At 36.9% G+C, this 23,499-nt stretch overlaps 2 protein-coding genes across 7 annotated transcripts in view; both read left to right on the top strand.

The window, feature by feature from the left end:
- LOC139998440 (TWiK family of potassium channels protein 7) overlaps positions 1 to 23,499 on the top strand; it is a 363,454-nt gene that overhangs the window by 135,608 nt on the left and 204,347 nt on the right. The gene's annotated exons all lie outside the window — the stretch shown is intronic.
- On the top strand, positions 8,146 to 9,271 carry LOC139998369 (uncharacterized). The gene is made up of 2 exons (XM_072022799.1): positions 8,146 to 8,510; positions 8,883 to 9,271. Exons 1-2 carry the CDS (start codon positions 8,304 to 8,306, stop codon positions 9,201 to 9,203), a joined length of 528 nt encoding a protein of 175 aa, XP_071878900.1. The 5' UTR covers positions 8,146 to 8,303; the 3' UTR covers positions 9,204 to 9,271.

A 23,499-nucleotide genomic window follows, 5' to 3' on the forward strand; every position in this document is an offset into this window, starting at 1 on the left:
GACGCAGAATCGACGACGCGATGTCACTCGTCCCGATATTGAACACTGGAAACTTCCGACTGCTTCTATTTACCACGATCTATCCGCGGTATATAACTAAACAGAAACTCATCGGACAAGACAGACGCGCTTATTCCGGTCCGCGAATATGAATCATCGAAGCAAGTAATCGCGTACAATTCAAATAGATCTAGAGCCAGTTACGAAAAACTTTCGCGGTATAACCGTTTCCATGTAACCAGATGCTTCCCTGCTTATTTATCATTCTTGTTGGTAATCCGGTGCGCGACGATAAACGGAGGGTTCTGGCGGTAATTTTTCAGCGTTACCTTGTTCATAGTTAAGAAACTCGTATTTTACAATTAGAGATCAAGACGAAATACGCGTTGTAATAGGAAAATTCCCCGTGGATGCGCAGCAACATGATAATATAGACGATATACGCATTGAAATGGCAGAGCTTCCTGCGCATGTACGGTGAGATAGATCTTTCTATAACTTTAACTAACTATATCATTCAGAGTTGTTTATCCTGCAAATTCCAGTTTATAAATTTTTCAAGAGATTGTATTTTCATAGCGTTACGATTATTTAAAAAGTAGTTAAATGTATATACATATATATGGAATTATTACAACGCTTTAAGGATGAGAGTGCAAGTACGGTACGTCACTATCTTCAACAGGGGTTGAATAAGCCATCACTCGAAGCGTATTATCCTTTTCCGTTAATTAAAACCCACGTAATGCGCTTCTGTTCTCTCGTTTCTCGCTTCTCGTAGATAATTCATGTATTATTCGGCTGAAGAAGAGGCGGGTTGCACGGCAGAGGCACCAGGATTTCAACGTTGCAGCGGTGGTGCGCGATAATTGAATCACGCGATATAAGGCTGTACTTATGGCTTGTCGACGTTCGCCACAATAGCTGCTTGTAATGTTGACCTATAGGAGCTTCCGTTTCTTTGAACTTATTTACTCGCTGTATACAATGGCGTTTGTATCCGCTATAAGTGGCTTTTCATTGGGCACGTTTAGACGAGCGCGGGCGACGCGACAGGGGGAAACGGATGTAGCGTAATTGAATGCGAATACATGATCGAAGATCTTCCTCCGATCTTTCTGATTTCCGAGAGACTTGCGTTTACGTCTCTAACAAAAACCTGGAGGACTATTCCTGAACACCGCTTTGCCAAACGACAGAGATCATCGAGAATCATATGCTCCCCTCTTATTCTTCTTGTCGTGTGTGTTTTTCCTTTTTTTTTTCTTTTTTCATTTGTTCGCCGAACCATATACTCTTTCGAGATCCTCGTCCATCGCTAAACGTCGCACGGTGAGATGGATGTTACCCGATTTAATTAATGAAAATTAATTCTGTTATTTTTGTCGGTGATTATGATCTATTTATCTATTTATGATAAAACATAGACGGTATAAGGACAGCAAATCAGTATGATCGGTTTCTTACGGTTCAATTGTTACTACAAAGCTAAACTAAAAAGCGAAACTTTCTGATAATAAAGTAATATCCTAGTCCTTAGTGCAAAAATACCACCTATGAGTATTTGTTATAATCATAACGATTATAGGACGATACACGCGATTACGTGGAAAATTATTTTTCCCATTTTGTAATGTTAAAACCTTCCTTTTGCCTGCAGCGGCTTTGACAAAACTGTCGATTGGCTAGATCGAGCAAATTCTCCCACTGTGTGTCGTTACTGCACGTCGGTCTTAGAAACGAGAGATTAATTGATCTTCCTTTATCCGAACTGCCTCCTCCATGGGCCACTACTTACGCTCGGCTGGCGACGGTCTACGGCAAATCGCGGAGGGCAAAGTGAAATAGAAGTTCCATTTCTCAAGTTCGATGCATCATAGGTTTGATTTATAGCGTGGAGATCGTGGATGCTGGGAATGATAAGTTGACGGGCGTTACATCGTAGCGTCATAGGTTGAACGGCACCGATCTACGCGAGAATTGGAAATCCTAGTCGCGTTGCAGTTCCACGAAGATAACGCGGAACAAAGAAGAACAAAAAGACCGTCGGATAGTGCTGCGTTCGATACGCCAATAATTTTCGCTACGCTGCGTACGCGTCCATTGATACGAGCAAAACGTCTAGTGTTTGCCTATCAATAGGCGAGCGATATAGCGGCAAACTAGTACGTTGAACGGTGGTATCGTTTGGACCACGCTAATTCCTGTGATTTTCAAGCTATTACAAAATATTTAATAGGGAAAGTTATAAGCTAAATTCTCTTGGGAATATTTTGTACGATTATTTACCGAGAGCAAAAATCAATGGACAGATAATGGAAGTAGATACGATATTTAATGGAGTTCGCAAAAATATAAATGTAATTTCAATTCTTTTAGAAATAACGTATGTAGAATAAGGATATACATCTAAGCAAATTTACGTATATAACACTAGTACTAGTTCGATAGAATTTCATAGATGCTTCCACTACTTGTCTATTTATTGCTGTTCCCGATTGTACATTGAAACTGAATGTCGATCGTCGATGTGGTAATAGTATGATCTGACCGCAGCTAACACAGTTAACAGTAAGGTATACTCGTGTGCAAGGGCCACATATCGAGATAATTACTTTTAACGTGGTAATTACTTCTACAAGATATAACGCTGCAATTACTATCAAGTAGGTAGCCGATCAGACTCGAATTAGTTATTACTCCATTGCGTATTCGTCGTTGCTTCGTATTGTTAAATTTAGAAGCGTGCTTCATTGTACGTGCAATCTTGAAAATAATTTATATACCGTTTCTGTGTTATAGATGTGGACAATAAGAATTATAATTTATCCATGGGAGGGTAGTTTCGTAAAGTTCTCGAGAATCGAGCGACTAGGGCAAAGGGTACCTAAACGCGAGGATAGAAAGCGAACGGGCGGAGCGAAAGGAATTAACAGCACGACGAACAGTTAATTGTTCGGCCGCGAACAAAATGCAGTTAAAATTTTCTCGCGCGGTCAGCACTTTCTGCAATACGCGCCAGGAGGACGCGAAATAATTCAGCTGCTTGCATAATTAGCTCGGCCGGTTAGATTTAACGAGGGCAATAACGCTACTACCTCGTTCTACGACCACTTAGAATATTAAACGATAAAGCACTGACAAGTCCACTTTCGCGCCGATAGCTACCGTCTCGTGTTCACCGACGCGAGCCGCTTGTCGCTTTGATCTCTAATAAATTTTCTCGGAAACATTGTACGTAACGTGGAGCCTGCGTTTTTAACGACGTAACTACGGTAGAGCTTACACACGGCGATCGTCGCGTTTTAGAAGTCGAAAAGGTAGTTTGCGAATGTTATTCGTGATATCGTAGAAGGACGATTTATTCGCGCCATCGTAACAATGGTTCTTCCTCTCGTTGTTTTTCTCTTTAGGTATGTTAACGCGAGAACTTGGTACTTGGACCTGCGATAAAATGTCAGAAAAGGGGTGCACGCAATGCGAATTCCGCGTTTTCACGACTTAATTACGACAGAGGGTAGATCATATCTGCCACCTTCGTAAACTGCTAAGAAGGTTTAAGAGGTGGTCTTTGTAACTTTACAACGGTCGTTAAATTCTTCGTTTACATCGCCTTTTATTTTGTTTTTACGTTGCTTTGACTTTTGCTATATTTCAGTTTACGTCCGTACGAAATTCTCCTAGATATATAGAAATATTTTGTCGTCGATGTTTCTTCAGAAAACGCGTGACTGTAGAACAAAAACGTTAGTTCTCAAAATAGCTTTTATCTTTTTTGTTTTACACGAACATTTGGTATATTTGTTTTATGAATATTCAGTAACAGTGGTTAGATGATATTCGAAACGTGCAATTTTGTTTCTCCAATGTGCGCTTCTCTAAAGCTTTTAATCGTAATTATAAAAAGCACGAAAACCCGGCCGTTGTTAACATTAATAGGAACTGTAATTATGAGAATAAATATGGTTTGTAAATCAAACAATATTTATGCATATTATTCGTTGCACGTTGCAAGATATCAGGCAAAGGTATCAGTTTCATTACGATTCCCTTAATATAATATAACAAGAAAAACCAACTGGAAAATAAGCGAACGTACTCTTGAAAGGAAATTTGATTTAGAATTAAGTACAGTGTTTTTCTTTCATCAATCATGTATTATAATATGCTTTTAAGCTAACATGTAATGCTCGCTATCGCAACGTTTACTAGTTTCATGTTAATAACTCTTTATCGCTTCTCTCGCGCCGCGAGCCACAATCTCACGCAGTTTTCCTGTTCCTATTCCGCGTAATATTTAACGTTTAAAGAAATTTCCAGAAGTTTCCTAGCTACGTGCCTTATCTTGCCTCTCGATTCTCGTTTTTTAACTCTGTTCCGCATCTCACAGTCCCATCTACTTAACTAAGCTAAAAAAAGAATTTCACCAGAAGGTTTGTACGAGTCGTTTCAGACTTCGTCGTGATGAATAAAAGAGCTTGTTAAATAGTGAAAAAATTATAAAATATACACCTTGTCTCGTATCTTGCACGGAGCGTGACAAGATTCTTTATATCATTTAATGCGTTAACGTTTCGTCGAAAGTTTACCTTTATCAAACGAAAGACGATCGTCCTATGTCTAAAAAATCAAATCAATTTTTATACGTCTTTTCTTCGTTTACGTCGATTCGTTATAATCTGAATTTTGTTCTATTTGCTCGATTATGTAATTTCTCTCGTAAGGGATTTAGGAATGATAAGGTTCTCTAATTTCAAAAGGATTCCGTGTTATAATAATGCACTCGGAGTTTCTTTTTCTTTTCTCTTTTCAGATGTAGATTGGATCGAGGAATTAAACCGTGGCATTTAAAGGGCTCCGCGCAGAGGGGAAAAGAATCGGAAGTTCTTCCGATAAAAGACGTTCTTTCGATAGAAAAAAGGCGATCAAACTTAGGGTAATGCGAAATATATCAGTCCACGTTTAAATGGAATGTTTTTCGTGCACTCTAAATACGCGAATATTCTTTTAATATCGGTCGAATAATTGTATATTTTCGTTGTTAAATATTTAGAAATTGTTATAAATAATGGAGCAAAAATCGAAAAATGCTGTGCGCACTTTTATCTGCTGATCGTTTCTGCAGTCATTGTAAATAAAAGCTAACCGGAAATTATCTAAAATACTGCAGCAAAAGCTACTGTATGTGCTTGGCGATATTAATTGACAGGTCGATATCTGAAAATGAAAATTAATTTTATGTCGTTTCGCAAATACACAACTTTTATCGCATGCACGTACGCGAATATATAAAAATATCTTGATGAAACTCTGAGCTTTAAAATCAACAATACGTATTTGATGTAGGATCGTTCTATAGACATGCCATTTCAGCGGGCTAGCACTAAATAGTTGAACTAAATTAGATTAACGACGTATCGAGAAATCGCATCCGCTTTCTCTATTAACTCGTTCCCTATTATGCTCGTTGCAGACTCTCACACGGCTGCCACGTGAAATTGAGATTTCCCGTGACCGTTTGCATTTCTAACTGCACTCTATGCAAATTGCAAGCCAGTCGCGTGTCGTTTCAGATATCAGGCTTAAACCGTTGTGTGTTAATTCGCAACGGGGCGTACAAGTGTCTGTGTTTATTAGCCCCGGAACTTATCAGCGGTAATGTTGCACGGCGATTGTTAGTGCTGGGCTTATTTCCAACTTGCGTTCCCCCTTCTTTTCTCTTCTCTTTATTTTTCTTATTCCATGTTTTCCTTTTTTTCACCGTCGTCTACCCGATAAGAAGCCAACGTTCTATCATCGTAATAACGCTGGTTCGCGTATCGTGCGTTTTTTCTCCGCGACAGATCAATTTGCAGACCGCCTGCTGGTTGCCTGATTCAGCCGAGGAAAAGAACCGCGCAAAAAGCTGGTTACACTTGCCATCGATCGATATTAACGCTAAATGCAGCCGCTCGCGTCGACCCTCCGTGCCATTCAAAACTCTCCATTTTTTTCGCCAACTCCGATAAGATTACCGCGAACCGGCCAACTTCCAGCTCGGCCCGATTAGCCTAAATTAGCGGTGCTGAAGTTGGCGATCCTGGTAGTATTTTTCGATATCCACGGCATTTGTTTCCGTTTTCCACGGACGTTTAATGGACGCTAAAAAGTTCTTTTTCTTCTCTACAATAGAAAGCGTTTCTGCTCGATCAGATGGTTTATAAATTTCTGAAATTTATTTCCCACTTTATGGAATAACTTTGAACGTCTATTTAAGAAAATTATATATCGTCTACGTATGATACGTACTAGGTTTCACGTTGATCGCGTACAATAGATCGTTCGAAGGAATTATTTGATGGTCCGAAAATTCTATTGGTTCATAGCTGATAGATGAATTTATTCGAGAATAAAATCGTCCGATATCTACGGATTTTGGGTCGTATTACTTTCGGGTGTTTGTCTACATTCTATAGCAATAGTTGCAATATCGATATCCTGAAATTCGAGAATTTTCCGTTTTCTATCACGTTCGAGAACTATACGCGTTTATGATACTTTGTTGTATCCCGTGCGGGCTGTTCTTTAATTACTCAAGAATTATACTACGAAAATACGCGAGTTTCTCTGACAAGAGCTTCGTTGGAAGGTAAAGATCTGTGCCGATGCTGTTTGCAATCGTCGTAAAGGCAAAAGCAAAGCCAATTTTGCGCTAGCGTGTTGATTAATTTCCAAGTAATCTCTATGTACCTCTAAGCTACTTCATACGGCTTCCTAGAAACGCGGCATGGTCTTACGTATCAATTTTAAGCCGAACAAATTAGAACGACACACGCGAGACTTGGATAAACTTGCTCCATTCTTTACTCGCGTTTGATAACACCTTAGCACTCCATCATCGTAATGACGTTCTCACGTACCAAAGGCTAGACCACGTATCTCTGACGGAAACTAATTTGCACGTAACTGCGTGCTCCTCTTATCGAACCAACGGGGAACAGTAAAAGGCCGATTACGCTTTCTTGAAACTGATATCGCGGATGTGAAGTGCATCCACGAGGTTCTATGTATTATTCAGGACGATGCCTTTTTTTACATAATTTGACCGAAAGAAATATGTCCATAAAGTTGTTTGATCGAGGCGAGGAAAAAGAGCCGATCTATGTAGCCAGGGATGGTCGGAGGAGCTATATACCGTACGTCGATAAAGCACCAACGCGCGTATAGCGTTTGAAGAAAGTTGTAAAGTCAAATTTACCTTTTTAGTAAATTACGAATTTATTGTCTTTTCCGTTTCGTAGCATTTTTATATTATTCTTTGAGAGGCTCGTTATTATTTCTGCGGGTTTGCGATGGTTTTATATTTTATACATTATTTATTTTATCCTGATGCGTGATCAAGTATCATGTTGCATGGGTACAACAAGACGAACGATGCTTTTTCCTTGATGATTTTAACGAAAGAATTAAAGTAAATCGAAATACTTCTATTTCCTTTTTTTTTTTTTTTTTTTGGACGCTCGATATTCTGAAGCTTTTCACATATTTTACTTGTTTTAAGTTTCTTACGGACTCTATAATGTCATAATGATATATATATATCGTTGTAATAATCGCGTCGAATGGAATATTAAACGCGCGCGAAGAATTCGGATCGATCTCTTTATCAAATAAACTGTAGCTGCGCAATCTTGTCGTCGTTGCGGTGAAAATGACGCCGATCGGGGGAAAATAACGACTCGAATTCAAATACGGTAGTTCAAAAGACTGTTTTGAATTTCGATTAATTGCGGAACGTAGTACCCGCGTATTGGTTACCAACACCTACATTCTCAATCACGCGCAACTTCTGTTGTCGCTAATTATCGTTCATTGTCAGTCGCTGATAATTACGATTAAAACCGTCTCTTTCATTAGTAGCGAAATATGCTTGTTTAGTTGGATCAATAAGTACCACGGTAAATTTGCACTTTTCCGTAATTACAATTCACTCGTGTGAAGCCAGGCGACAATTTTTATCCCATGGCAAACTAGAATTTGCAAACAGGACCAAGATTCTGCAAATATTTTCACGCTGCTTTCGGGATTATTCTGTATCGATGTATACGCGTATTCGAGTAAAGTTAAGTTCAGTTCACTGATCGAAACAAACGAGCGTCCGTGCAAACGATATTTTCGGGATTTGTAAATAGTTAAATTTTTTGTGATGTTTGTCGCTGATTCTTGGTAATTGCCAGCGACGATCTTGCAAAATTTTAAGTCTACGTCATTTTCTTCCGGGAACGCGCCAACTTTCGTTTTCCCAGCCACTCGTTTGTGGTTCGATGGTGGTCGAAATGACACGAAGGATAAATAGAGCAGCGAAAATGTTACCGAAGAAAAAAATTCGAAAACTCTGGCCGGCGAAGATCGTTGCATTGATCGTCTCGGCTATCCAAGATCTTCGCGAGACAAAGGGATCTACCCCTAGTAAAATTATTGGCTATATCAGTTACGGTTCTAACGTGGACGATGGGAAGGTTAAGCGACAAGTGAGTTTATAATCAGAGATATAATAAAGATGATATATTGTAGTAACCGATATAAAAACTGTAATGTATTAACCGTGCTATCGAAAAGAATCGAACCGTTATATTACGCGTTTTTTTTTTATTATTTTTGCTTGAATCGAATTAGTTTAAATAATACGTTACTCGCTGACCGAACGTTGTACTACGGAGAGTTACGATCGCCTGTAATGTTTACGTAAAATATTTTAAATACGTAAATATTAATACGTAAAATATTTTATATTATACTTTCAAGTTAAACGAGAAAGTTCGAGTTCTCGCGATATAAATTTTCATTTAACTCGTTCAACGACATTTCATACCCACCCTTGATTTACGTTTGGTTAATTAAAGGTAAAATCAGTCTTGAAGAGAGGTTTGAAATACGGTATACTAAGAAGGTACCGAGGGTACTATTTCCTTCCTACTTGCGACGAATTAGACCGTGCAAATCGTATCGCCTTGAGATTTGCTAAATTACCGTTGCCCTCTGCATATTCCACGAAATCGAACGTGCTATTTCCCGGTAAAATCGCACCAATGGCAAGTCAGAGAAAGACGGGCAAGTCTGCTGCAAAATCGCGAAGAACGAAACGGCTTGGGAAACCTCGTCCAAGTTTAATCTCTCCTACGGCTAGTTTAACGAACGCAGTTTGCAACGCTGACGAATTATGAACAAATGGGTGGAAATATTTACTAGAAAATTAAAGGAGAGCGTTGTTCGTTCGTTACCATAACGAGAAATATGCGATGTTAATAATTGTATCGTTCTATCGTAACCATTTTCACGGATCGATAGTTGTAAAAATTGTTGAATAATTGAAATATATTGGATGGAATTTTATTCGTATAAATAACTCGGTAAGCGTATGAACTTTTTCGTATTTTGTTAATTAGTTTCATATAGTATCTGTATCGGAAAAGCCGCAGTACGATAAGTTTTAATAAATCGTTGAATTTCATATGCTGATAATAGATTTGAAAATAGTAATATTATCTGTATAAAAATTATTCGGAATTGTAACCACGGTAACATTTTTACGTTTCCTTTACCTATTCATTAAAAAAATTGTGGTTTAATTATATTGCAAATTGAATGCTCGCTATTGTAATGAAAACTTGTACATCACAGATCTCGCTAAAAGTATTGAAACGAAACTGCAATAGAATGCACGTTGTTTTAAATGTATTAAATGCGTAATTGGAAAAATAAATTACTATATGGAAAACGTAATCTCTAGCTGTCGTTTTTTTGTCAATCGATCGTATTATCGATCGATATTGTGTAGCAACTTGGCCTACGAACAAATTACTATCTTTTAGCCATATACGTGAAAGCTCATTTAACTCTCAACTAGTAAACTATTAATATGTTTCCTCAACTAGTATAAATACAGCAATTTGAATTCGCAAACAAAGCCATTACACCACGCGTATTATTTGTTGCCTGATACGCATTCTCGCAGTATACAAAGTTAACCACTTGCCGCGCACGTCCAAATGTTTTTATTCCGAAATTGCCAACGACGTGTTATAAATATAGCAGAACCAATTTTTACAAAATATACGTATTGCTAATTATCAAAAACGTGGAAAGATGTCTGGCAGTAATTACTAGTTATTTATTAGCCTTGCAACCATGCAAAGGGGGTATTTTTCAAGGAATATGCCATCCGCAAAAAAGTTAAAAAAATTCACGAAGAATGCAAGGAATGTCTTGTGGCGTTACATGTCCCAGCATGCCTTGAAATATACCATACTGTACAAAATTATTAATAAACAAAATTAGCATTCGTATCTGTGCATAATTCTCTGTGGAAGACTCTACCGAGTTTTCTGGTTTTAACACTTAGCCAACCTATACGCTGTTCAAATACGATACTTTTCCAAGTATCGGGAACTAATATTCACTACGTAAAAAAACAAAAGGAGTCTAAGAAATATTTAATTGGTCAATTATATTTTGCGGTATTGACTTTATATAATTCGATTTCACTTATTGTTTATACGAAGCATCCAATTAAAAGTATATATTAAAAGTATAAAAAAATATAGGTAAAATTCAAAACATAGATGACTGAAGATAACACGACTTGAACGTGAAAGTGGAAAATTCATAATGCATTGTAATATTTTGTTACAATGTGGTATAAATAAATTGGTGTATTTAATTATATACTGTACTTTATAAAAGCAGAAAAAGTAATGCAATTAATTGGGAAGAATTTCAGATAAACAATAACTAATAATAACAAAAAAAAAAAAAAAAGAATAACGCGTTGCAAAAGTCAAAAAAGGAAGATCATTCCGTTCGATCACGCAGCGATATACTTTACAAAGGGGAGATCTCCCTGTTCGGTTGGCTGAGTGTTAAGTAACGCTTCACGGCAAGTTACAGTGTAGTGTTCTGGCACGCGCCCCTGTGACTTCGTTGCGAAAGCAAGTGGTTAAATGCAGTGCAAACAGCGGGAACGTATCATGATAAAATTATTTCGCAGTAATTGCGAAATAAAATTGGAAATTAGAGGACATTTTATCGAGAATAAGAGAATGGACATGGAAGTTGAAGAAAGACCAGCCATTTAAGAGATTTCATTGTTAGAAAGAATTCGATGCTTTAGGAGACTAAGTAAAGTGGCTAGCGATCCTAGATAGAAATAGAGAACGCCGATGAAACGGACGAATCGTTTTCTATTACGATATATCGATCGACCACGTCCTGGTTGGTCCGCGTTTCTTTTGCTTCTTCGTTCGGCACGCGGTCGGAGAATTAAGCGAAATGAGGAACGAGCATTTTTCGTAGATTGCATCGAGCGCGGAGGCGGCGGCGGCGGCGGTCGACCGGTTGTGCGCCATTTATAAAACTTTCGAGCGCGTTATCCGACCCGATAAACTTAATAGCTTCCAAAATTTACGAGATTTGGCATAACGTTGAGGAAAATTTCGGACCGCTGCGTCGGCGCGACTGTATTCTTAACTCGCTATACTCCGATTTGCGTACTTTCTTATTCGAAAAACTTTATGTAGGTGCTATCACGCGGACGAACTCTCAACGATAGGTATACCGTGTTTGTAAAATAGGAAAATTAATTACTAAAGGATTAGTAAATAAGAAATAATACGAAATTCAGGATACTACGTTAGAAATCTTATATTCTCCCTTCGGTGCGTGATCTCTAAGAGTTATTTTAAGTTTAAAAATTTTTAATTTTAATTTTAATTTTATATAATTTTTTTATTATAATTTAAACGAGAAGCAATGGTTATTTAACGTAAACTCAATGCAGTAATGTCATATAACTAAAACAACTTAAATGGATGGTCTATAATTCAACTCACAACTTGAATGAATAATTTGGTAACTTAAAAATTACTACTTACAATTATATGATAACTCGTACAGCTGGTACTCGTGCAGCTATTCTCAGGAACTCTCGTTACTGCAATGCCCACAATTCTCTTCAATACTCTCTTCAATACTCTCTTCAATACTCTCTTCAATACTGTTCACTACGCTTTTTCAATACAGTTTCTAAGATTATCTAGAAGACCGATCACTATTGCTCTACCTATAAAGTTGTCTCACAGACTGTCTTCATCGCCGTAAGGGCTTCCTTATATACTTATCTCCCCTCCACAAATTGTTACATGACACAAATTTGGTTGGCCAATTGCTAGGTACGCCTCCTTTAACTGGCCTATGTAACGAGGGGTACCTACCTGCAGGACTAACCCATTGGTCCCTTTCACTTTTCAGTACCTTTTACTTTTACCTAAAGTACATTTGGATTTTTCCCAGAAATTTTTGTCCGATACTACGCTATAGTGTATGCGGTAGCTCACAAAAAACCATCAGTGGTAGAACATGTAAGTAATGACATTTAACGAATTTATCTCACTGAGGCCATCTCACTGACCCCCGTAACACTCAAGTGAGATTTCGCGCGATTCACTTATTTTTTGCTATTATCAATTATTTCATATTGTTTCTTCGCATTGCTAAATAATTGTTTTATATTGTTACTATGAGTCATAATCCGCCCCTCAATCAACATGGTCACTATCCATATAAACATACTTGTTCGGACCTGCAACAATTCTAAGAAACTTAATAAAGAAATAATTTCGATTTCAAAGACGGACCATGTTACGGTAGTTCTCAGAAATTTCGTCGATCAGACTGCCAGAAAAATAGCGAAATGTTATTAACGATAAAGGAAAATTATTTCGATCATTGAACTGCTTTCGTTCTTTTTAAATGAAACTTTGATTATACCCAAAAGTTGGAGAAACTTGCTCACTTGCAAATTAAACTAAGCTAGTATTGAACAAATACTTCCCATATGTTATACAGTTAAGCCTCGTTATACATTTAAGACGACCCTTATTACCTCAACGCTTTCAGCACTTTCATTGCTTCGTACCCACAGTACATCGGAATTTTCCCCGATACTACGCTATTTAAATAAATAAATCATTTAAATTTAAATAAATCATATTTCAACATATCTATACATTTTACCGAAGATCGAAATCAAAGTTTTATCATGTATAAATATTTTCTTAACCACTTAATTAATTTTCTAGTGGAGGGAATATTAAATTATTTAGTTTAGTGTTGTTCACGGTCGTTTCCATTAAATTCGATTATATATTTTTTTATTATTTTAATTCAATTCAAATATATATATATATATATTTATATAATATTATTATATAAAATATGTATATATATTTTACAGACAATAGATAATACAAAGCTTATTACAGTGCAAATTGTACCGTTAAGATGAATTTAATTTTGTAGTCATACGGTTTTATTTCGCAGAATATGGCAGCTATTTAGTATGTGAGAAATGGTTTTCCGATAATATCGACCTAAAGTATGTAAGTGGATATTTCTCTGATAATTATATCACTTTTATTACTGTACTATTAGATTAGTACAATTCTTGATTTCATATAGTAATTCCATAGCTATCGTTCGGCATTTGGTACGATCACCCGTAGCTCGGACAACACCTCATTTATTTTTGGCAAAATCCGAATTTTTTACCTGGCATGTTGTAAACTTTACGATAGGGACTGTGTCAATAGATTAATTTGGGCGATCAGATTAAAACTCAGTAACGACAGAGAATATACCTCGAGAAGGGTACACAATTATAAAATTAAAAGGAATAGGTTTCCATGCCATAAAAACCATTGCAACGAAGGAAACCCAAGGCCGACGAGTTAGGATCCGTGCGTTTTTCCAAATATCGAGGATTAAACCTACCACATACAAATTAACCGTTTCCAAATTTTTATACAAATTTAACCATATTTAAACGTTATCATATCGCTTTCTAACCTATGACTTTTCATAAAACATGCATACAATATATTCTTCGATATTTATTTATAGTTTACTTTCTTTTTTTTTCTAAGAAATATTTATAGTCTGTCCTGTCTACCACGGGCGGTCAATTTGGCTGCTCGATAAAATATTTTATTCACTCTTAAAATAAATGCAATCAATACAAAAAAAAAGGCTATCTCAAGGTCAGATGACAAACAAAATGAGTAATAACAAATAATAACAACTGTTACGTAATATTGTCTTAAACCATCCCTCGACTATCAGATGTCAAAACATACCAACTCAGGCCCGTAATAATCCATAAATAGAACTTAGCACCTTTTACGGTCAATTGTTACAAACATTTTAAAGGTCAAGGAGTTTCCTAAGAAACTTGTCGATTACTCATTCCGATGAAACGAGAGATAAGCGGGTTTTTCCCATGTTCAACGGTCAGTTGTACCCTCGAGTAATCGTTGGTGGACGGCCAGCACCTATCAGTATTTTCATATAAATATCGCCGTCACAGACCATATTCTTATTTTGTTAGTCAAGAAAAAGAAAATAAAGTTCGTAACATTTTTAGCGATATGTCAGATGCGACAGCATATGCTAAACGGCTTATAATGAAAAGACAAGTAAAGAGGGTATTTTATCTTATCATTGATCATTTCAGTCCCAGAGGATTTCGCCAGGTAAACAAAAAAGAAAGATACAAAAACTAGATGCGTTTATTGCTCTGTGGTGCTGGTTGTCCGCGGTGCATATCAGGCAAAGAATTTACATGTCTGATATTTGTGAAATAAAATTTGGGGAGCTGCATTTTTTTCAAAAGCAACGAGCAGTAATTACTTTGCTGGAATTATGAGGTTTATACGATTTGATAAGAAGAGCGAAAGAAGCGAACGTTTACGAACCAATAAATTTGCAATGGTATCTACAGTATGGAATTTATAGAGAGGCGATTTATAGAGAATTCACAAAATTGTTATAAACCTGGTGTATACGTTACTGTTATATCGATAACCTGACTGATGGTCACCTAGTTGAGAATTCGCAACAGCTATCGATATTGGAATTTCAAAGTTGTTCGTAAAATAATTCGTAAAAGTATGAAAATAAAAATGAAATATTTTAAACGATTCCTAAAATAATCAGTCAATGATCTCTCTTCAAACTATTTTATCTATCGATTGAAAGAACGTTATAAATTTAGATAGAGCGTGTTTTAATTGAAAAAATGTTACATTATACAAACTCAAGACGAGTACTATAACAACATTGTTCTTTTATTAAACCGCGTTAATGGAAAGTTGCCTCTAATTATGAAATTCAAAGCTGAATAGTATACTTTCACGGAACAGAGGATGAAGTTACACGTTCGGTTCAACATGGCGATACCAAACGCAGCATTCAAATTTCAAAGAGTAGCAACTGAATTTTTTATACAAGAGAACGAGTTGCAATAAAATTTCAAAGACTCGTAGGGAGCATTTAAGCGCCGAAGTAAAATTAAATATCGCATCTATAGATATGTACAGCGCGCAGTAACGACCGAAGGAAAGCTTAAAGAATGAAAATGGGCCAAAACGCTGTAATTTTACAAAATTGAATTGTAAATGAAAAGAGAAACGAATGTATAATATAATCACAAGCATCGATTTTACACTTTCTTCTATCCGCCGCTGCATCTATAATGTATATGCAAATGTATGTATGTATGATATCGTAACTGTGCGATACGAAACAGAAAAGTTACCACTGATATCCTGTAATTAAAATTTTATTAAAATAAATAATTTCTTTATTTGTTGCAAGATGAAACAGTTCTGAACAAACTCCGAATATGGCGAAGAAAAATATTTCGTGTCTTATTCTTCGTATAATTTCACTCTAAATATCTTTCATCGTTCAGATGTTCCTTTTACTCAGAAATTGAGTTCGCGGCCAAGCTAAATCGATAAACATCGCTGCAAATGTTTCTGTTTTTCTTCGCACGTTAAAAGGGCTTGAGGGAATATCTTGCATGCGCCATTTCGAGAGAATAATGCTGGTATTTCTCATCAGTTCTTCAGAGACAGACTATTCTCAAGTGTAAAATTTCCATTTTTCTCTTTTTGCTCCCGAAATGAATTAAAATATCTATTCTCTCGACAGTAAAAATGATGCGCGATAAGAAAATCGATAGACTATCGCGTTTTTAATTTTTCCATAAGCTAACGAATTTTTGTTTCTTCGTCTGTATCTATATCCGCAAATAATGCGAAAGCAGTGACAAAGTAAAACTCAGTCGCGATATTATTGAAATTATGCGAGGGAACAGAAAAATAAATTCAACGATATCCGGAGACGTACGAAAGAAGAAGAGGCGACGAGATGCGCTGTATTTTGGTTAAACCCGTAGCTACTTCTACGTTCTATTTAGACTTGGAGCGTCCCTGTCGAATAAAATCCGTACATGTCAAAAGCAGGAAATACTTGGGAGAATTTTCGTGCTCGCTCTCGAAAGGATATTGCATGCGGAAAATGACCAATGGTGGTACGAACACGCCACTATGACTGCTAGTTGCAGAGGACTGTGGGATATCAGACGGGCGAAGTGAATAGCATTAGTGTGAACTGCAGGGCCCTCGGTGGTTCCGCAACTGCAATTGCGTGGCTCGTATCGGTCGATGTAATTCTGACTCATCTAGCTTTTGTTCCGGCAAGAAGACTATTGTGCCGGCTTTTCTCTGTCTCTTAATTCGATTTTCTCTCCTACGATAGTTTTACCGAAATATCTACGGCCATGTTTTACCAATCGTCTCTTGGCAGTATTCGTCAAAAATTCTTGTAAATCAACATAAAATAGTGGTAAATCATACAAATACATTATGATCGATCTCGCTATCGAAACAAAATGATGGAAAAATGATGGACACATATTCCGATTGCTAATAAAGATACAATATATCAAATGAAAATTGCGCACGATTGCTTAACGCGTTGAACGGCGACTCATTTTCGCGTGATTTTCGATTCAAGCTATGCAGGTCAGGAATAGCCAACCGTATTGTTCGTTTTATGCGTGATAATTATGCATCAACCGATTGTATTCTCGAGCATCTCCGGATTAAGTTTTGTTTCACGCGGAATGATTAGAGCGGCGTAGAGGGGAAGTGCAGCGTACGCGGCGTTCAACGTGTCAAATGGGAAGTAAATTTCGCAATTAAATGAAAAGAAGTGCATATGCTAGGAATGCAAGGAATAACCGGCGATTCCGAACAATCAATCCATAGCTTGCCGGCATTAAAGACGTCGCTATTAATCGCGAGGTTGCATTGAACGACGTAATACAGTGTTTCAAATTAATAAATGCTGGAACAGAGTTCGTGGAGTTTCTAACGGCGTTGCAGAATTCTCACAGATGCAACAATATGGTTCACGCTAAGTAATGGAATTCTAACTGGCTGGGAACGCGTTGCGCCCAAAAGACGGTTGTCTTGCATTTCATAAAAGCCATATCTCCGAAGTAGGAACGCGTGTTTGTCTGTGGATTTAGTTGCTCAGAAAGTACACCCACGGCTAAATATCGTTGCATAAGAATTTATGTTTCGCTTTAATAAAGCATATTCACGCGATTATGCAACGTGTTATAAACATCAATGAAAAGATCTTAAGTTGGCAAATTCTGTTTTAATAGAAAAGAGAATTTTCGCGTTCCCTCTGTCTGCATTTAAATGCAAAGTCCGGCGCTAATTGCTCCACGTTTAAATGCAAAACTGCATTAGACGCGTGGAAGGACGAAAACTCTTTCCCATCTAATAATCCATTTGCTTCTTAACATTGTTTCGATGATAACAATGCAAACGTAGGCTGTTCGAAATCCAGCTATGCTGTCGAATACGAATCGAATGCCCATTACGTGCCATATTTCGAAGACGATTTTCTTCATTTTCGATATTAATCGAGAAAGAGTAATCGGATCGATTATAAAATACAAAATGACGTGGATGTATTTACGATGCGTTAATTAGTGCTATATGAGCAACGCGATTAAGCTTTAATTCGTCTTTTGTTTACGTACACAGAGGAGCGATCGCATATTGCATCGAATGATTCATAGGGAGCTCTCACAATGGAATAGAATGGGATAGCGATCGCATTATTGTCGTAATTGTGTCTGATCAAAAGCTATTGCTCTGATTTCAAGTAATTCTATAAGATAATTTATCTCGTTGATCGTACGACTTTCCCTGGTACGAACGTGAATCAGGTATTAATTTGTTTATTTCTTCGTAAAACGACAATATTTTCTATAGCGCGTAACTATGTATGTATTATAATATTTGACGCTTACATGAAAATAATTCAGTCGCGTAAAACGCTTTAATAGACCTTTCCAAGATACTCAAGCCCAGTTTTAATCTTGAAACGTTTACCTCGAGGATTGCCAATTTACTCGGTCAAATTATATTTTCAATTATCTTTTTTATTTAATTTTTTACCTTCTTTGGTTAAACAAATTGCTTGCTTTCAGCAAAACGAGAAAGAAGAAAATTAAACGGAATACGAAGCAGATAACCGTGACTTCCTACAATCGCATCTTTATTTAAACGAATTCCGCTGTTTCGGAATCTTGTCTCGAAACTTATCCAGAAGCTCATTCTTCTATTTACTGAAACTACATAATTTCAGTGAACATAAATAGATATTCCTTTTCTTAGCAAATTCATTATTGTCTACGATAAAATCCAACTTCTCATACTAAATTCCGTTATTCTAGCTGACAATTGCATTAACATAACGAGGCCTTTCTTTTGGAATGTTGGAAATGTTGGGGAAGGTCCTTAATACCTGAATCCAAACTTTTCATTGAAACTGTACAGAAATGATAAAACTGGGAAATAGTTGTTTATGACTTAATCCGGGTATGGGTACCCGAGATTAGTGACAGTGGGCTTAGGCTCGAAGTGACATAACAGGTTGCTGAAGGTCACGGGAGGCACATGTACCTAACAGAATTATGGAGTAATTAAGTAGTAATTAAGTAGTAGTAGTTTAAAAACAAAGATTGACTCGAGAGATACAGAGAGGTACAGAGAGATACGGAGAGGAGTACATAAGAGCAGTTCCACTTGGACTGAGAGACAATCAGATAAGCTTTACTTGTACCGTAAACAAGTACGTTGAGTCACACCCGAATCGTGAATCAATAAGTTGAGTTCGACTCATCAGGTCTGTAAGTCTGAAACTGGAATTTGCCTATAGATGGCCCTTGCTGATAACGTAGTTATGACTAAACTGCGTCATTGATGCCAAAAATCTTTGTTGACATCTCACAAACATTTTCGACTCAGAACAATACATGTTTCATACGACAGCATAGTTTGTAATAGCGTTGAACATTTGAAGAAAACTGCTACAGAATCGCATCGAATGCTTGTCGCTTACGGCGAGCATGCTCTTGGTAAATCACAGTGCTTTGAGTGGTTTAAAAAATTCAGTTTTGACGTGAGGAACGAAGAACGTGGAAGACCACCGAAAAAGTTTCGAGACAGAGAATTGCAAGCATCGTTGGACGAGGATGACGCTCAAACGCAACAACAACTCGCTTATCAATTAAACGTGACACGAGAAGCCGTCTCCATACGTTTGAAAGCCATGGGACAGATCCAGAAGGTGGGAAAATGGGTTCCACATGAACCGAATGAAAGACAGCAGGAAAACCGAAAAACCACTTGCGAAATGTTGCTCGCCAGATACAAAAGAAAGTCATTTCTCCACCGAATTGTGATTGGCGATGAAAAGTGGATATATTTTGAGAATCCTAAGCATAAAAGATCATGGGTAGCTCCAGGCGAACCACCGACATCGACTACAAGACCGAATCGCTATGGACGGAAGACAATGCTCTGTGTTTGATGGGATCAGAAGGGTATGATCTATTATGAGCTGTTAAAAACCTGGCGAAACCGTTAATACTGAGCGCTACCGACAACAAACGATCGATTTGAATCAAGCTTTGCGTGAAAAACGACCAGAATATCAAAAAAGGCAACACAAAGTAATTTTGCTTTGTGATAATGCACCATCACATACAGCAAAACCGGTCAAGGAAACGATCGAAGCGTTCAGTTGGGAAATACATTCGCACGCGGCTTACTCGCCAGACTTGGCTCCGTCGGATTACTATTTATTTGCAACGATGGGACACGTACTTTCTGACCAGCACTTCACTTCTTACGAAAATGTACGAAAATGGTTCGATGACTGGTTTGCCTCAAAAGAGCGACAGTTTTTTTGACGTGGCATCCACCAATTGCCAGACAGGTGGGAAAAATGTATAGCTAGTGATGGGCAATACTTCGAATAAAATATTTTTAATCATTTTCATACAATAAACGTGTATTTTCTATACAAAAATGGTAGAAATCGCATTCGTCGTTCCGTTGACCGTGGATTCGTTATTGAGTCTAAGATCATTGCCATTCATATCCCGAGTATATAATTACCGCGGTTACTTGTTAAATTCTGTCACAATCATAATTGTACTAGTAAATATCTTCTATCTATATAACAAGAAAAGTTGTAGTTATCAACATGAGAACAAGATGCATGGAAGTATACTTTCTGCCTGATAAAAGTATGTAATTGCAAAAACACTGGCTCGCACGTTTTCTTGAATCACGAAACCTTTCTCTCTCTCTCTCTCTCTTTCTGCTTCTCGGAACTTATTTTTTAATTAAGGATTTAATTAACGTTGTAATTTTACGATGCATCTCTCGAGAGAATTATTCGGAACGTAATTGTGGAAAGTGAGGCAAGTATTTTCGCGTCCAAGACCTTGGTCCACAGGTTCGAGGGAGGAAGTTCATCGTGATTCATTAAACGCGAGAATATGCGTTGCGCTTCGCGAAGTAAAAATTGCGCGGCAAGGAAATTGCATAGAGAAAACCGAGTCACGTTTTCTTCGAAGACGTAGCGGCATAGTAAACTACGGAACTTTATTGACAACTTAATCGCATCGGTTGTTAATAGTTTTCGTTTCCCGAAACTTCTCGAAAATTTCAAACTTTTAACAACATTTTACGTCTTAAGCTAAGTAAACGAAAACTAAGTGCAATCGATTTTTTATTTCCATCTTTTCAATGTGCAATGGTATTTCCAAACGATGTTCTTTGTTTGTAGATACGTATTAAGCGAAAGTATTATCGTGAACGCTTTTAACGTTCAACGTATATTAACGGTACAGAGTAATATTATGTTTAGCTCATTTATTTGTACTGTTTAGTATACAGCAAGAAAATCACTAGCAAGTTAAGATATTATTATTCGGTGATGGTATTGTTGCGAAGGAAATTTAGTTATGGGTATTGACCATAGTTACAAAATGACTAAGATTTATGATGGGATTGCGATAAAGATCACTGGTTTATGTAGAGGATTACGGGACGTAATGGGACGGTCACTTCAAATCCGAATAAGTATTTTTTTATAGAAACTACTTTATGCAAATGTTTAATCTTCTTGCGTACAACAAATTAATTTTGCAATATTCAGGTATAGATGAAACGAATTGTTCACAAATCAATGTGGTTGATTCCACTTTTCGAAATTTTTATAATTTTTGTACCAAGCATTTTTTATCGAAGCTTATATTATATAATTACATCGATTTTCGTTACGTTTAATTTTGCGGAGTCAAATTGGAGTGATTCGGAAAATAACCGACTCGAACAAATCAATTAACTAATCAAATAATATAGATAAATAAATAACGAAATTGAACGCCGAAATACGGATATAGAATAAAATCTCGAAAAATGAAATACAATTAATTAAGAAGCTTGTTGCCACTGGTAAATTAAAAATATCGACCGCATGTTACGTTTCATTTAGTTTTCCACCGTTGATACGTGATATCTAAATATAAATAAAAAAGATTCCAGTGTATCATTACATGTAATACCCTCCGCTATTTTCTGCCTTCCTTCCGCTCTCCCACTTTTATTTTTCTTTTTTTTTTTATATGTTTTTTAATAACATCATAATAACGACGACACGTAAACGCAGTCTCGTGTCTAACGGCGAACGCTTTTTGTTGTATACTCAAAGGCCGTTCTTCCATTGCAGTGTTCGTATGTGTAATGACATTCCAGAATGTAATTTACGGCCGTGTGCGGCTTGCAAGCCCGGCATTTTTGCTTTTTGCGCTTCGTGTCAGAACTGTTCGCGTTTCATAGTTTTAAAGGTCGGATGCAAAAATATTTTTCGTTAGTTATTTCTTTAGGGTGCGCTTGTATGTGTATTTGTCTGTACGTACTAGTTTCGAAGCACACGGAATGCAAAGGAGGAAATAAAGGAGAAGAGGAAAAGAGGAGACCTCTTTGAAGCAGGGTCGTTCTAAACGTAACGAGACAGGCGAATAAAATTAATTATCTTTTTTATTTATACCAAACACTGTTCATTCTCTTTAATTAACAATTTCATTGCTACGGAATATACAGTCGGCGAAACAAGCGTCATCGCTTAATGGAATATACGAAACGAAACGCGCGCTTTTTGGCAGAAATCTATTAGAAACACGGTTGCATAATGCATCGCAGCTTTATTTCTCTGGTGGCTGAGTGTACATTGCTACGGTTACATATGTAAAAATGTATATAATGTGCGCTCCTACATTGGCATGCACCATGCCACTATGTGCCGTTTTATTATACGGTCTACGCATACCGGATACATGCTAGCCGAAGATGGAAATTTTCTGTTATCCACAAAGACTAGACTAGACTGGCCGTGGTTCGCGGTGTCTCGGTAGATAACGAAATTTCCCTCTGTATTTCATATCAGAAATATATTTATATAGGTCTGTCTTTCAGCAGGATTTCAATATCTTCGAACTATCCAACTTTATAGTTGCAAAAAAAAAAAGAACTCTCCATTGTAGTAATTCTTTCACAGGTTTCTGATGTCATTGCTTTATTCTTCGCCTCGTGTATCATATTTTATTTCAGCATCGTTTCGAAGCTGTTGACATTTATTTTTTTTTCTTTTTGTAGAAAGGAATTACTTTCGTTAATATTTTTAAAAAATTTTCGAATATATCTGTAATTTAATTGGGAAATATTTTTTTTATAAATAGCCCTCTTAACTATTTTCAAGTTGTATAAATACACGGCTGAACATGAGACTGTATTTGTACTGTAGCTGCGATGATAACAGAAAATATCGTTGAGATCGTTACCTTAGTTCTTAAACCTTTAAAAATGAACATAATCGAAAAAACGCTTTTTCCAATTACTGTATTCGTATCCTGCAATATAATTAGAGAGATTATATGACAAGAGAAGATTATATGACATTTTTTTACTACTCATTAGCAGTCCTTTAAAACTTGAATTGACAATCTTTAGTATTTTATTACATTTTATTTTATGATTACGTCTGGTGGTTCGTGCGTAGCGAACAACGTATCTTCAAAGAAAAACCATTGACGATTTTAGTATTTCTGGCACGGATACGAAGCTGGCTATGAAAATTTCAAGATCTTAGTTCATCAGGCGGTAAGCTTATTTAAGAACACGCATTTCGTAGTCAAAAATCCAGCGTTCCAGCGTGAAAAGCGCCGGCCATGGTTGGTTGCTAATT

The sequence above is a fragment of the Bombus fervidus genome, chromosome 3, assembly GCF_041682495.2.
Source record: "Bombus fervidus isolate BK054 chromosome 3, iyBomFerv1, whole genome shotgun sequence".
Classification (NCBI taxonomy): Eukaryota; Metazoa; Arthropoda; class Insecta; order Hymenoptera; family Apidae; genus Bombus; species Bombus fervidus.